Raw genomic sequence first — 16,970 nt, 5'->3', positions numbered from 1 at the left:
CTGGTGGAAGGCAGCAGTCTTTCACTACACAAGGGTAATGCTTTGGGGTGCCCCCCCCCACCCAATCGCTGCTGAGAAAGCATTTGATCGGGTGCCATTGGTATTACTTTGAAGCGACAATGGCCCATTTTGGCCTCGAAGAGATGTTCTGTCGTTAATTATCCAGGCTTGCTCATGCAGACTCGCAGCATGCTAGCTCAATGGAAACAGTGGAATAGCTGCACCGAAAATGATCATGCTGCCACAAGCGCTTTCTGTTTCATACCCTACCAGTCGTGCCCCTAGTTGGCATACTGGAAACGTTGCAGAGGGAAGCTAATCATTTTGTGTAAGAGGCCATGTATGAACAGTGAACAGGTCTACAGACCAGACAGCGAGGAAGGTCTGGCGATCCCTAATGTTTGACACTACAACCAAGCAACCCAGCTCTGTTTTTGGTGGAGTGGAGTTGTTCCGAATCGGAGAAGCACTGGTGCGTTATGGATAGAGCGGTCGCAGGCAAGCACCTCTGGAAATTCCCCTTTTTGCGTAGACAGCAGAGAGCCTGGGGCTTATACTTCTCCCCCATTACCAGAGCCACGCTTGGTATCTGGGAACATGTAGCTACCAGCAGTGGACTGGTCTCTTTTCCATCACCCCTGACACCTATGTTTGGCAATTTTGAGTTTACTCCGGGGCTCCATATCTCTATTTTCACAGCTTGGTAGGCGGACAGCTTCCGGTCGGTGGACCACATGTTTGATGCAGATGCCCTCCTCTCTTTTGAAGAGCTCAAATTAGACTTTGGTCTAGCAGAAACAGAAGAGCTGCAATATGTGCAAATCATCCATCCCGAAATGCGACACGGCACTCAGCGTGCGTTCACCCCCTTTGAATGTTGGCTGCTAGCTAAAGATAAGGTCAGCTGCCTCATCACTGTATTATGCACAATTCTACAGCATATACCTACAAGTTGGCAGACACTGTGGGAGCACAAGCTAGGGTGGACCCTAACACTCGAGGAATAGGACGTGATATATAATAGAGCGAGGCATCTGCGCACAACACTGCAAGCATACAGACCGTTGTTGAGATTGCCATCTATTGATATTTAACCCCGGTTTGTTTGTACAGGGGCGACACCAGACATAGCACAGAGTGCTAAGCTCCGAGGACATTACTCCACCTTCTATGGGAATGTCCGAAATTCAAACTTTACTGGGAGGCAGTGTTAAATGACATAGACACACACCTTGATGCACAGCTTCCGCGATATCCAGTTTACATAATCCTGGGTCTCCTCAATGCGCTGACTTTCCTACTCAGATCCTGTAGGGGCAGCTCACTGGGCTTGTGCTGGGTTCAGCTCTACAGGCCATCCTATTCCAATGTGGTTTAGCGAAGCCTACCACAACTACGGCTTGGCCACACCGGATGTGGCACATCTTAGGCATGGGGCACCTGCAACTAGCACTAACCTCTTTCTTGGATACTTACCAAGATCTCTAGAAGCTGTAAATTAACTTGCTTACTTCTGAATTCTATGAATGAACATGTCACAGATATCTTTATATACTTTGCTTGACCAAACTGGCTGACATGGGGCGAGAGAAGAGAGGAATTCCCAGAGAAGGGACATAGCTACACCAAGTGGACTGGTGACAGTATAGTGGAGTTAGTGTAAACGGGGAGGAGGGGCCAGCGGGAGTTGTTTTTTTTGTTTTTCTTTCTTTGGTATGGCATAACAGGGGAGTGCTATGCTCGCTCCATGTTGTATATTGCACTGTATGCCTAAAGGCAATAGAAGAAATTTGAATCATAAAGTCTAAAACTCTCCATCAGAGTGCAATAGCTCACTCCAGCTCCAACAGTAACCACTTTGGACAGCAGGTCGTTGCTTCCATTTGTACCGCAGCTCTACAAAATGGGCACTGAGAGTCTGTAAATCTCACATGACTCTCTCAAGTCTACCCACGATAGTAAAAAGTAATGCACCACTGCACTAAATGTGCTTTCTCTTGGCACACACCCGAAGTCAATAACACACAAAGAAACCCCTGGGTCTGATACAGAAAAGGAATAAGTACTATCAAAGTATTCCTTTTAAAGGACCGTTTCCCTCACCCACCCATTATCATAGGGTAGCCTCCACTCAATGTGAACATTGTCACAAAACGGGCTACAACTCCTTCACTAAGAAGGAGCTCAGCGATCTTTTGATAGAGGTATACTAAATACTGTAGATGAGCTGGGAAACTCGCTAGAGGTGTGTCGGCCTTCTTCAGGACCTAATAGAAGCTTCTGCAACAATGTGAAAAGCTATAAGTAGTGCTAAATACTGAACCATTGGTGAAGTGGACACCACTTAGTCAGCGATCAACAGGTTGATGCATCTAAAATAAACACATAGGTTTAAAGTATGTCAGCAAGAATTACTAACTCTTAAGCATCATACTCATTCTCTAAGAGTTGCTGCAGTTAACAAGGGCTGACAAATTCACGTAGCAATTTGCCAAAAAAGATATATATAATTCTATAACCAATATAGAATATGTGCTTACCCGCAGTTGTCAGGTTCACATCTCCAACTTAACCTTGGCACAAACTCAAGGCGGCATAACATCCTACAGTGATCAAAGGACATATGTGTATCAGCTGTCGCAGGGCATAGATATGTCAGAGGACAGAAATTATTAAATCAAGGACACAGTTGACTCAAACATATTCCCCCCCGCCCCCATAGAGAATATGTGCATGTATAATCATCATATATTTACTAGGGTAACCCTTCCTAGTATTAATGGTCTGAATCTCTGCAGCTATTTGTAAAAACCATATCCGTTTGGTTTTGTCAAGAAATACAGGATCAACCACAAGGTGTGAGGTTAAACCCAACCCACCATTAGGTTTGGGCAGGGAAAACCATCTGAGCCGTACCCTTGTACTAGTGTTAACATAAATAACAACAGCAGCAAGATAGAAGACCACCCACAGCTATAACGGTATGCTGAATTTAGTGTTGCGCTCACCTGACCATGTGTCATTTTTTAGTTGCCGGTGGTGCATTTGTATAATCCACTTTGTTGACTCTGCCTGCCCACACCTGGTGGGGAGGAATACTTATATAGTTGTGGGTGGCCCTCTATCTCTGTTATTTATGTTAATGCTAGTGTAAGGGTACGGTTCTTGGTATGAACCTCCACAGATGTTTTTCCCTGCCAAAACCTTACCCAATTTTATTGCCTCAAAAATACTGCATACATTCTAACATACTGCACTTTACTTTCGTTTCACAGTTTTGCCCCTTTTATTGCTTGTGTGTTACTGTGGAGCTGGAGCTGGTGGAAAAGGCTTTACAGCAATACCTGATGGACCTGTAGAAATGTTGCGTTCCTGGAATAATGAGGGGACACCTGAAGACATGGTGAGCAATTTTTTTTAAACTTTGTTTGCAATTTATAAATTTGAATTTAAGTTGCTTGTTGTGAACTCCAAACAGGAGCACATATACATGTTACCCAGGAAAATCACATTTGCTTATATTTTTTTCCTGTGTAAAGCACAAAGACAGTTTGCAAACCACAAGACTATGATAATTTTTATTACTGTACCTTTTGTTATCACTTTGGTATACATATTCTAGTAGCACTACAGTATCAGGCATTTCCAGTTTAGGGGTGTGCAAAGAGTGCGCAATTTACTTTTGCATAATTATGCAAAATTTCGAGAAAATCACATTCAATTATGCAAAATATGTATTTGCCGCTATATTTTAGCTCAAAATACTTTCCTTTGTCTCATTTGCATGCAAGGATGAATTTTGCTCTGAAAAAATAGTGCATTAAGACAAAGACACCACAAACAGCCGCTTGCATTGTGCTCTGTGTGTTATTCTGATGCGTTCACAGTAAATGTTTACCACAAATGACATGCTTGCAGTAACTTTTTACTGCAAATGGCACATAATTACGTGCTGTGGTGTGATAAAGGATGTAGGTAAGTTCCTCATTTGAACATGGTTAGCCCCCATTTTTGTCTGGAAAATGGTGTAATTTCGACTGAAAATACACCTAGTCCCTGCAACCATGTTCCCTGTGCCAGAAGCTCTTTCCCTAAACGTGCTTTTTTCCCCAATTGGCACAACTTCAGAACCCCTTGTAAGTCCCTTGTAAATGGTACACCTGAACTGGGCATTGGCCCTGAAGAGGGCACCAAGGGTAGCAGCAGGAATTGTGCAACCCTAGGGTCCCCTCAATAAGGCCATGCACACTGCCATTGCAGACTGCATGCCTTGGTGCAGACAACACTGTAGAGTCGACATGGCACATGCCATGCCCCCAGACACTGCATGGGATATAGGTAAGACACCCCTCTAGCAGGCCTTAAGCCAAGGTGCACTATATCTCCTGTGATGACATATCTGCATGAGCAGATATGCCCCTCCAATATCTATGTTGATTCCAGGATATTGCAAATGAACAAGGAAGCCATAAGGGGTACTTGGGCTGGACACTCATCATTACGAGTTCCACAGCTCCATTATGGCTTCACTGTATTGATGTTTGGTAGCGAACATCTCATCTTAATAAACCTGCCCTGATTCCAGTGTCTTATTTATTAAACATTTCACACAGAGGACCAAACCTTAGTGTGGTCACACGCTGGTCTAAGCCAGCCTATCACCACCAGAGTTCTGACCTCATCGTGAGAGCGAAAGCCCCCGGTCAGGAACTGCCATCTATGGTGGGAAGCTTCAAAGGCCTTGCCGCCTTTGAAACACAAACCCATCTTCTCCAGATAGGAGTAGGTCCCTCCTCTTGTCCTCACCCCTTTTGGCGTGAAGACAGGCGGGAAATCCAAAATTCAGTACTAGGTGTGCCCTCCTCTGCCAACTCAACCCCTCAGGTGTTGGAGGCAAAATGAAGCACATTTTTCGGCTCCCACCATCTTGAAGATGGTGGTACTGCTCCAATCAGGGCTTGTGGTATGTCCCCCCACCGCAGGAGGTGGGCTTAATAGAGGGTGTTGACACCCCAGGTAAGGGGCCCATTTACCACTTCCTGTCACTCCCCGGTAAACCCCTCTAAATTTAGTATTTAGGTGGCATCCCCAGACCCTGAATTAATATTCCATGGACAAAAGAAGACGTCAAATGAAGAACTACTGTTTGAGAACTGCAGACGTTGTTGTGGACTTTTGGGCGCAAACTCCTTCCTGCCACCCTAGAACTTGACAGCGCCATCCTCCAGCTCGTCTCGTTGCTGTGTGGTATCCACAAATGCTGGAGAGTCTTCAGTACTTTGAATATCACCAACAAACTCCCTTGAGGTAGAGGTACTATCTCCCTGAAGGCACCAAAAACAGCAAAGTCCTGTCCAGAGTCGTCCATCTCCCCCAGCCCAACAACGTCTCAGAGTACCATCCGAAGGTACTCCTGCTCCGGAGGCACAGCTCGCCCTCCGCACCAAGTCTTTAGGCTCCAGGACCCACTTGAGCTGCCAGGCACCAATTTCCAGGGTACCGGACCCGAGCTTCAAAAATCTAGAAAACAAAGTCCAGGGTGACTCCAACACAGTAAGTCCGCACCCGACGAGGGACTTAAGGACTCCGGAGACGCACCTCAGCAGTGGCCCAGCAGCTCAAGAATCGTCGCTCCAAGCAGGTTCAACTTCGCGTGCCTTTGCTCAGCTGCCCATCTTCACTGCACCTAACCTGTCCGGCCAGAGTATCTTCTAACCAGCTGTGCTTCCGAGGCCCGAATGCCTTTTCATCCTCCTCTCCCTTGAGAGCCCTTGGACTTGCCTGCAAGTCCCCCTTTACTTTGCATTTACAGATGCCTGCCTGGCTTCGTAGCACGCTAGCTACAAAGTCCCCTTTTTCCTTGCTCCCAAGAAACCCAGAAAGCTCCCAAAAACTTGGCCTTGGCACTTTGGACCTTGACCCAAACCTACCGATTTCTACAAGGGTAACCACACAACAACTATATTGCCTTGCTTTTTCCTTCCATAGCAAATGTATTGTGCGTAATTGCGCGCAACTGTGATTGTTTACTACTGTCATGTATCGTATTGTGAAAACTATTTACCCTGTACCTGAAGTTCTTGGTCTAAATATTTAAATAATAAGAGTTCTATTTTTCTAATTTGGTCTCAACTTCATTCCCTGAGCATGTGTATTATTTATTGCCTCTGTGAATACAACAAATGCTTAGCACTACCATTTGATAAGCCAAACTGCTCGCCCACCCTACCACAAAATAGAGCGTTAGTGTTATCTACTATTGCCTCTGTAAACCAATAAGGATCTCGTCGACCTCTCTGCACAGTGTACCCCAATGTGATGCACTAAATAGAGAGGTGGGTTTCCTCCAGAGGAATTTTGCTTAACAAGAGTATCCCAAAATTACGGTAGATAACTCCAACATAATGAAAATGTACACCAAAAAAATTGAACTATATCCAGCTTTTGGTCGCATAGAGTGCAGAAGTAGGAAAAGGGAAACTGGGACTGATCCTGAAATAAAGATAGTCCTAGGTCCTAGTTACCCTAAAACCAAAGTTCAATCAACTGAGCCAGAGTCTCAATCAGTCAAACCTTAAACACAAGTTGGGCCAAGGGCGTTTATATAGACCCCAACACAGCATATTGTAGAAAAAGAAAATGGCCAATGCACTTAAGGTAAAGCAACCCCATTGTGCCAGAAAGTTTATATTACAGCAGGGGATATTAAACTGTAAAACGTTCCCTTGGTGGACACACTGTAATTGCATACACCCTATACTCCTAGAAAAATTCACATATGGTCACTGTGCCCTACACACTATAGCATACCCACACGCAGATTGTATCATTCAAAAATTGTATTATTTTTTATAAAAAAAGACCAAAAAGTCTTGTTCGCAGATTTTAACCTTAAAAACAACAGCACAAATCGTGCCCACATTTAAAAATTCACAATTTCATCAACACAATTATACACGCAAAAATGGTTAAAAATACATTGTTTTACAATACATTATTCATCAGCACAAATATCTGAAAAAGGAAATAAAATTCACAAAAAAAGGGGAGAGACGTACAAAGACGTAATAATTAGTCATTCAATATTGCACATCTGAGAACCTAACAATCACAAAATCTAACTCTGGGCCCTTTTTAGGTTTCGCCTGTCGAAAGCTGCGCACCGCGCAGCTTTTCGGCGCAGGCGAAATCTAATGAGAACAGTATGTGGCTTGGGCCCCAGACTCAGCCCTGGACAGGAGGACATGCTGCTATGGTACTTATTTTGCAGAATACGTGTACTTCTTTTGTTTTCTTGCCTGCTTGTTTGTGTGGTTGTGTTTCCCTTCTCGTACTTCAGTCTACCTGCTTTCATGCCAGCATCCATGTGGGATCACCTGTTCCTGCACCTTCTGTTAGCGGGCGGCGTTTTGGTGTCTATCCTCGCGCGATGCTACGCACGCAGCCCCCGCTTGTACCAGACCCGCCCTCCCCTAGCCCCTGCCTGTTCCTGCCCCTGCCCCTGCTCCCCTAAACCCCTGCTTATTGCAGTCCCTCCCCTCCACCCGAGGCCCCAGTTTATACCTGCCCCTGCTGCCCTAGGCCCCTGCTTGTACCTGCCCCTCCCCCAGGCCCCTGCTTGTTCATGCCCCTGCAGCCCTAGGCCCCTGCTTGTACCTGCCCCTCCCCTAGGCCCCAGCTTGTACCTGCCCTTGCTGCCCTAGACCCCTGCTTGTACCTGCCCTTGCTGCCCTAGACCCCTGCTTGTACCTGCCCTCTCCCCTAGGCCCCTGCTTGTACCTGCCCCTGCTGCCCTAGGCCCCTGCTTGTACCTGCCCCCTCCCCTAGGCCCCTGCTTGTACCTGCCCCTGCTGCCTTAGGCCCCTGCTTGTACCTGCCCCTGCTGCCCTAGGCCCCTGCTTGTTCCTGCCCCTGCTGCCCTAGGCCCATGCTTGTACCTGTCCCCTCCCCTAGGCCCCAGCTTGTTCCTGCCCCTGCTGCCCTAGGCCCCTGCTTGGACCTGCCCCCTCCCCTAGGCCCCTGCTTGTACCTTCCCTTGCTGCCTTAGGCCCCTGGTTGTACCTGCCCCTCCCCTAGGCCCCTGCTTGTACCGCATCTCTAAACCTCCTCCACTGAGCATGTGCGCTTGGACTCTAGTGTCTGTCAGTCTGTCCTGTCTGTCTGTCCTTGGCTGCCCGGCCCTCTGTCTGTGCACTCTAGGCAGGTATGTGCCCATGTCTCGAGGACACCGGAACTGGCGTTGTCCATGCCAGACCGTGCGCTCTCCATCTGCAAATACTCCTGTGTCTGTTTGTCTGTCCTCTCTCTGTGCTTCGGTCTCTGTACCAGGGGCCTCTCAGCCGAGAGCAGCCTCTGCTGAACTCCCGATCCCAGGCTCCAGGGGGCCTCTCAGCTGAGAGCAGTCTCTGCTGCACCCCGAGCCCGGGCTCCAGGAGGCCTCTCAGCTGAGAGCAGTCTCTGCTGCACTCCCGATCCCAGGCTCCAGGGGGCCTCTCAGCTGAGAGCAGTCTCTGCTGCACCCCGAGCCCGGGCACCAGGGGGCCTCTCAACCGAGGCAGTCTCTGCTGCACCCCCGATGCCAGGCTCCAGGGGGCCTCTCAGTTGAGAGAAGTCTCTGCTGCACGACCAAGCCCGGGCTCGGCCCTGTCCGCTCACATCGCACTCAGGGGCAGCTGCACTGCTCGGATTTCAAGCCTCTTGTCACGTTTACATTTTTCCTGATTTTGTGACTAGGCGCTGTGTTGTGTATAACGCCAGTGCAGGCGACGCGGGCTTCAGGCAGGTGTATATTCCTGAGGTCCCGCCCCTGGGCCCCGGTGCATGCAGCCCGGGTCCTGCGCACCCCTGCAGTAAAGTGGGGAGCTTTGCGTTAGAGGCGGCTGTGTGACAGCCGTGACGTGCTCTGCCCTCACACACAGGCAAGGTGTGGTGTTTGTCATAGTACAGAGGAGCCCCACTTACAGGCCAGCGCCCTGGGCCTTTAAACATTCCAGGCACACAGATGTACCCGTCCCCGTACTGTCCAGATGCCTGTCGTACTGCACCGTACAGCGCCGAGCACAGGCGGAGTGCTTCAAGCGCTAGAATACTGCCGCGATGACAGTGCTCTCCCTCAGCCAGCCTCCCCCACCACCACCCCACTAGCAGGGGGTTCACAGAGGGCCTCTATCCTCCCCATCCCCAGCGCTTACACTGCACGGGCGGGTTTCTCTTTCCTAGTACGTTCAGGGACGTAGCTTCCGTTGGTGCGGCAGGTGCAGTGGCACCGGGGCCCAGATGCCTGAGTGCCCATTGAGCCCTGAATATTGGCTCAGCTGCAGCCGTTCACAGTAGGCCGTTCATGCGTGGCGCTTTACAGAAGCCGGAAGTCAGTCCTTTGGAGAGGGGCTTCAAGGCGCTTGTTGCTTCTTTTTGAATCCAGTCTTTAATTATATATTTTCTGTCTTGAAAACGAAACAAAACGACCTAACCGTGACAAACAATCCGCACATTTCTGGCGTGTTTGCTGCTGCCAGGGCTGTGGGCGCAGCGCGCGCTCCCGAGGGCAGGACGCGCCCTCCCTGCCGGGGCCCAGCGGAGTCTGATCCCTGGCAAAGCGCGGCGCTTTCATCTCGATGCTGCCTGCGTGGAGTTTGTGGGAGCGGGCGAGCTCTCTGACGCGTAAAACCTAGGATGTCACTGCGCTTTACAGCCAGAGGTGTGCCCAGATGCGGGCCCTTGCCACCCTCAGAGCTGGCACAGCCCGTGGTGTCCACAGACCGCGGGCCTATGCCACCCTCAGAGCCTGTACAGCCCGAGGTGTGCCCAGATACGGGCCCTTGCCAACGTCAGAGCTGGCATAGCCTGTGGAGACCACAGATTGCGGGCCCTTGCCAACCTCAGAGCTGGCACAGCGCGGGGCGTCCACAGATTGCGGGCCCTTGCCAACCTCAGAGCTGGCACAGCCCGCCAGTTGCACCTGCAGAGCTGGTACAGTGTGGCAGGCTCAAACCGCACGCCACGGCCTTCGGTGTGCCCACTGTGCTGCGTGTAGCCAGTTTGCAGAACCGTGCCACCGTACCGCCTGTGGTGCGCCGGGAGTGCAGTCCAGTGCCACCTGCAGGGCTGGTAGAGCATATTGTGAGCCAGCTGCCAGCCCGAGTCACCTACGGAGCGAGGGCTGCCGAGGAGTTTCCAGATGGTGAGCCGGTGCCATCTGCAATGCTGGCACGGGCCTCTGTCGTGTCGCGGCACCCCTGCCAGACCCTCCTGAGCTCTAACCCCGCAGACAGACCCACTGTGAGCCACCTCCTGGGGCATCTGTGCCGTCGAGCCCGTCTACACAGCCAGAAGCTGCCTTCCACTTCGCCACTATATATGGAAACAAAGGTTTCCTAGCCATGTAATGTCCTCCCGTATCCCCCATGTGTGACAAAGCTTTACATTCATTGCATAGCGCCTCGAAGACGGCTGTTCAGACATTGGGACGAGCCACAGCGCCTGCTTGATACCTTCGAGGAGTCACCGAATAACTGTTAACTAAGAAACCACATCATATTGGCCAGAAACAAAAAAAACACGAATGTTGGATGGACTTCCATGCGCCGAGCCTTCGGAAGACGTTTCTATAGAGTCTGAGCGCTGCATTTCTAGACAAAGGCGGGAAAGGTTTGCTTCGGTAAAGATGCATTTATGCAAGTCAGTGTTGGCTGTCTCAGCCCTTCCTGGTGAATGAAGGTTCAGGCCTAGGCCTGCCCAGGCCTCATTATCAAATACCTACCCAGGGCCCCCTGTCAAGAGGCTGGCCTCCTGCCACGCCTAGCATGTCAGCCTCCAACACTTGGTATGCTGGGACATGTAGTTTCCCATTTTAAGTGGGCCCCCAGGTCCCATTATTCAAACCGAACTTAAAATAGGCAGTTTTTTTAGCGTCTTCTTCACTTTACTTTCCACGAAGAAAGAAACTGCCAGAGTTTGTATTGACAGATTTCCACGGGCGCCTCGCCTGTAGCTCCCAGACATCAGGGGACGAACCCTCACCGGAGGCGCTATATCCTGAGTCATCCCCGTGGGCATCAGCCAGGCCACGACTGCTGGATAACAGTTAAATGTCATTAAATGTGTGCACACTTGTCTCCTTTGATACCCTGCCCTTCTGGACTGGATGCAGGCTTCTTGGCACTACTGCTGTCCGGTCCGTGTGCCTATCCCCCCTCCCGCTGTCCGTGAGCCCGCCCCCCTCCCGCTGTCCGTGAGTGCTTTGTGTGGTCAGGCGATCCTCTGTTTGTATCTGCGACTGTTCCCTGACCTCCCAATAAAATGTTTTTTACGAATAGGTGTTAATTAGGCCTCGAGTGAGTTGGAATGGTAGCCCGCTTCTCCCAGACGGCCTCCATTTAGGAAGTGTCTTTTGCTGCGGTGCAGAAAGAGGAAAGGATGTAAGTTAATGGCCGATGGGACTGAAATAACGCATCTGACCGGAATGGCGCCCAGGGGAGGGGGCAAAGCAGCGCGTCGGCAGGTGTGACAATGAGGCGCTTGTATTCCGCTAGCTCGGGATTTATCAAGGTATAGAAATGCAAATAGTGTTTAGCAACACAACAAAGCGGTGCTGCGAGCTCGGGTGGGGGAAACCATTGAGTTGTTGGCTCGAGGGGGGATGTGCGTGGGAGAAGTAATTAATGTCCCTCTGTGTGTCGAGCGCTATCAGGTTCCTAATTAGCTGAGTCAACCTTGTGTCCCTCTGTGCAGAAAAGAATGCGATGCTGGTGCTCGAGAAGTTAATCTTGTTTGTTTGCGCTCTGGTGTTCATTTGGCCTTTTGAAGGTGCACACCATCCGTCTCTGTAAATACGCGACCTATTGCATTGCAAATGCTATAGGTCTCGCATTTGCGAGAGATTGCGCTATTGGCATTGTAAATGACAATGCCATTTATTTATTTATTTTCAAAACCAACAAATAAATAAACATTTTGTCATTTACAATGCCAATAGCTCAAACTTTTCAAAAGGCAAAACCATTGCATTGTAAATGCTTGTTAATTTTGTCTACAGGATAGATTAGTTCTCTTGATTGCGCAGAGGTAGCGGCGACGCGTTTCGATGGCTATTCCAGATATACTGCCATCTTTATCAAGACTAGATGATCAGTCTCTCCTAATTTCTGGGCACTGGTTGGTTGCCACTGACAGGATTGTTCCTGGTTACATTAAGGCTTTTTTATCATCAGGAGATCGCTCACTCCCGATGGCCTCTCGTTGCGGACCTTCCTGTTGCAGTTTCACCAATCAGAAACGTTTCTGATTGGTGAAACTGCAACAGGAAGGTCTGCAACGAGAGGCCCTCGGGAGTGGAATAATTCGACCTAGGCGAACGCCGGAAGTGTAACTCCCAACAAGGCTCAAAGTTTATCCACCCCTTGAACCAAATTATACCAGCGCAATACGTGACGAGCACTGGTTTGATATTGGGATCCTGATGTAACTATAAGAAGAAAAGAAACAGAGCCCGTCAGCATAGACCCTAAAGAGCAACTGTATCCAGACAAGGCAATAATCGGATATAACAGAGGGCGAAGAGAAAGGGCGGACCCAATGAGACGTTTTAACTGTCCAAAGGAATGTATTACGTTGGAGGTTCTATCTTCTGAAAAGTGAACTCTTGAGCGATCTCCTGAAGATAAAAAAGCCTTAATGTAACCAGGAACAATCCTGTCAGTGGCAACCAACCAGTGCCCAGAAATTAGGAGAGACTGATCCTCTAGTCTTGATAAAGATGGCAGTATATCTGGAATAGCCATTGAAACGCGTCGACGCTAGCTCTGCGCAATCAAGAGAACTAATCTATCCTTTAGACAACATTAAAAAGGGCCCAGGGTTAAATTGTGTGATTGTTCGGTCCTCAGATGTGCAATATTGAATGACTAATTATTACGTCTTTGTATGTCTCTCCCCTTTTTTGTGAATTTGATTTCCTTTTTCAGATATTTGTGCTCATGAATAATGTATTGTAAAACAATGTATTTTTAACCATTTTTGCCTGCATAATTGTTGATGAAATTGTGAATTTTTAAATGTGGGCACGATTTGTGCTGTTGTTTTTAAGGTTAAAATCTGCGAACAAGACTATTTGGTCTTTTTTTATAAAAAGAATAACATTTTTGAATGATACAATCTGCGTGTGGGTATGCTATAGTGTGTAGGGCACAGTGACCATATGTGAATTTTTCTATGAGTATAGGGTGTATGCAATTACAGTGTGTCCACCAAGGGAAAGTTTTTCTGGTTACTGTACAAGTACCCTACTCCCCTGGTGTGCAAAGGGGTCTCTCTAATCTCAAAACAACGATATTAAACTGTAGCCAGTGGACCCCTTAGCCTATTCAGGGTTTGCTGACCCACATAACTTGTAATCAGCATGTTCTGTGAGTTGTAAGCATTTTAAGCTAAATAACTGTAAAAAGGTGGTTTCATCCACGAAGAAAGTAGTTTCAGTAAGTAACCATAGTATTTGCTTGAAGTACACAGTATTCCCACCTCAGTTTATTTGATATATGTATTAATAAAATCAACAAGGATATATAAAAAAAAAAAGAAATAAGCATATAATAAAACAATTAGTCAGTAGCTGATTACTGGTTCAGGATTGAAATGTGTGAATGTGCATAGTCACGATTTGCATTCAGACATGCTTCAACTTAAACTAGTAATCCGTTTCCGACTAAAATACTTTTGAATTGCTTATGATTTTCTAGAACATCATATGCATTTGCAGACCTAGTGAGCCAGTGATCTTAACTGCTCAATGATGCATGCCTTTATATGTGCTCCCCAAGTTTAACCACACCAAGCTAGATTGCTGACCTGTCTCTGTCCGGGGTCGATATCAATTCATTTGCTACTTCTGTAACGCCACCTCTGCTGAAAGTTCTTGATTTCACAATTTTCTATTGATTTGTGAATACAACCCGAGTCTCATCCCCATTTGCAGTCATTTTCATATTTAAATACACATTTGCAGAGGAAAGTAGATGTGCGGAGTACACATAGTGTGTACATGTTTGTGTATTTCTTGTGTATTATTCTATAGGTTGAAATTGAAAAAATATCTGGGGGGTCCTTGATTCTACTTGTGATTGAATGGGGTCCACAGAAGTTAGATGTTTAAGAACCATTATAGAGAATTCAGAATCCCTCAAGCTATGTACCTTTCCACTTACCAAGAAATAGAACGTGGCTTAATTTCAACCTATCATAGAATATAGGGACGTTTTACCCTATAACTTGCTAGTCAACTGTGATGTAACGGACATGAAGAATCATGATGTTCAACTGAAAATGCTTAAAAAGAAAATTTACTGGAGTGTATAGTAATCCATTCTATCATGTTTTGCCTTAGATTTTGTTATGGCTGCTATTTATTCTGGAATTTGTCTCACTCCTGTTAACCTGACTGATCTGTTAACATCCCATATATTGAACCCTTGCAATTCTAGTTCGATTCCCAGTCCATAAAATAATCAATTCTATTTGTATACGATTCAAGACCCCAGTTCATATCAATCCATTTCTTAGTCTCATATTTATCGAAAATATGCAGTCATAAGAAGTACAATTTACTTGTCCTGGCTCGTGTGATTCTTCTGGACCAATATCCAGTATTTGGATTTATTATGTGCAAAACATTCAAAGAGCATGGACGGGGGTAAAATGAGTGGGAGGAAAGGGGGAAAAGGACTAATTTGAAGAGAGAGAGAGAACGAATTAGAGAATATATATTCAGATTTGGAGTCCCATCAGGCATCAGGAGATACACTGTTCATTAGGTGCTTTTTTAGATTAGCCCCGAAGGTTTTTAAAGTTATGGTGTTTTTGCATGAAAGAGGTTGTGTTCCATAATTCGATTCCTGATGAGTTAAGTTGTTTCCTTCCTAGAGTACTTTTACATTTGCCTCTAGAAAGCTTGGAGTCGTTGTTAGAGCATACGTTACTTTCCGATTTGGTCTGTGAGACTAGTTCTGTTAAGTATTTTGTTGATTTACGACATGAAGATATGGGCTCATGTCTTTTCCAGTTAAAAAGTGATTGTTATGGTTCCATTTTGGACCATGTGCAGTTTCTTAGGGTCCTTGGTAGGCCTATAGCATGAATAAGGAGGATCCTTAGAGGTATTTTAAACATGGAACACGTTTTGGAGCTTTTGTGACGATGTGCAAGTTTACTTATTAAAAGGTCACTGCTTTTTCTGTGTCCAGCACCCTGGTTTTGTAATCTATCTGGTGCAAGCCATACACCTTTGGGGTCTGCTGTTGAAACCAGTCCAACTCCTGTAAAAAGAAGGCACAAAATGTGGTGTTTGTGAAATAAAAGGTCTGGGTCATGTTCCAAAACTTGTCACAAGCCGTTGCCAACCAGTTTTTCCTTTCACAGAAGAACAAATCCTGACGCAGCCTAGTCCTCTGGTATAGTTTACCCAATCATGGAAGACATTGCAGCAGTGCCACAACCTTAAGCCGCTCTTGTGCCTGAAGACCAGGCGTCTCACTTTACCTACTATATTCAGGTAGCTTACTAAAGTGATAGAACTCATTTTGGTACCACAGACACGACACCACTTATATATGCCATCCAAATCAGTGCAAAATGCTTGAATAAAAGTTATGCTGTTGAAGAAGCTGCCTTGCAAGGAGGACTGAAAGAGGTTTGACACCATCTTAGAGGAAGTGTTTTTACAATCCGCTTAAACAAGAATGATGAAAGCAGTCTGAAATTAATTAATTGTCTTTTGGTTTGGACTTTTATGCTAGATTTACAAAGTGTTTGATCCTAGTTGTATCACCTTAGACTGTTTATTTATGTTTTACTTCCTATGTTCGTGGTCTTCTGAATGTTCTTTCTCTTTGGTGGTATCAAAGATTTTAGATATTTGGATGCTCATTTGGATGATGTCAATCCGCAGCACTAATGGTACTTCTGGGCGGAGTCTATCTGTTAAATTTGAGAAAACCCCTATTCTGATCTTGTTGCAAATAGGAAAGTATAGAGAAAGAAACTAACTTTAGACCCAGGCTTACTTGAAGCTCACCAACACCAAGAAACCTGGTGGAAAAAAATCACTCTACAAAGGCTAAGGACATTGCATTTCAAAATCTGCTGGTAGGAAACCAGGATGGTGATATTTATAATTGACTTCATCCAATATCTTTGTCTTGTTGAAGAGTTACCACACATAATGTGGTGTGGTGCTAGTTAAAAAAAATATATATATTTATCAGTATCCGACATTTACAAAGCAATTTCAATTCCACAATTGTTCCTGCACATTTCTTGTGATCAGTATGAACATTAGGCATAACAAAGTGACATCAGGTTATACCATGCCCGACCAGTACATATTTAGTCTTCTTGGTACACATCGTCCCAAGGTTAAGGCACATCCGCCTCCCAAACATGTCTGAAAACATATAAACTATATATTCGAATAGCCAAACCTTCAACCCACACCAGTTGGAACTATGCCAACAGGAGTATGACTAGGGGCAACAGACTCCAAGGTTTCCAAATATGTCTTGAACGGATCCCAGATATCTTTCGGTCTGGAGTTAGGTGGGAGCAATGTGGCATATAATTCGCAATTTGTGTTGCAGTATGAAAGACTACCAGCCATGCATCTTTTGTAGGAAACTGTTTACTACCCCATCTGAGAGTTACCTTGCGCTTAGCCAAAAGCAATGCTAGTGCAATAAACCTGCGTAGCTTCTTGGGCATATTATAGACATATCCCAGGAGCTCGACCTCCCGGGTGGGGTCTATTGTCAACAGGGTCATCTGGGATATCATGTCAAAAATGACTAGCCAGAAATCCGCAATCCCAGGGCAAGTCCATGTCAAATGAGTAAAATCAGCATAAGGGCTACCACACTTGCGACAGTTATGAGGCCGGGGTGGATCGATAGCATGTAGCTTGGCCGGCGTCATATAAGCTCTCCATA

General features: G+C 46.7%; 1 protein-coding gene across 1 annotated transcript in view; it reads left to right on the top strand.

The window, feature by feature from the left end:
- DSG2 (desmoglein 2) overlaps nt 1–16,970 on the top strand; it is a 486,965-nt gene that overhangs the window by 404,249 nt on the left and 65,746 nt on the right. The window contains exon 13 of the mRNA XM_078687378.1: nt 3,276–3,403. Coding sequence (XP_078543504.1) covers nt 3,276–3,403 — 128 coding nt within the window. The remainder of the gene's footprint in view (nt 1–3,275; nt 3,404–16,970) is intronic.

The sequence above is a fragment of the Lissotriton helveticus genome, chromosome 4_1, assembly GCF_964261635.1.
Source record: "Lissotriton helveticus chromosome 4_1, aLisHel1.1, whole genome shotgun sequence".
In the NCBI taxonomy this organism is placed as follows: domain Eukaryota; kingdom Metazoa; phylum Chordata; class Amphibia; order Caudata; family Salamandridae; genus Lissotriton; species Lissotriton helveticus.
This window is presented reverse-complemented; position numbering and strand designations above follow the sequence as displayed.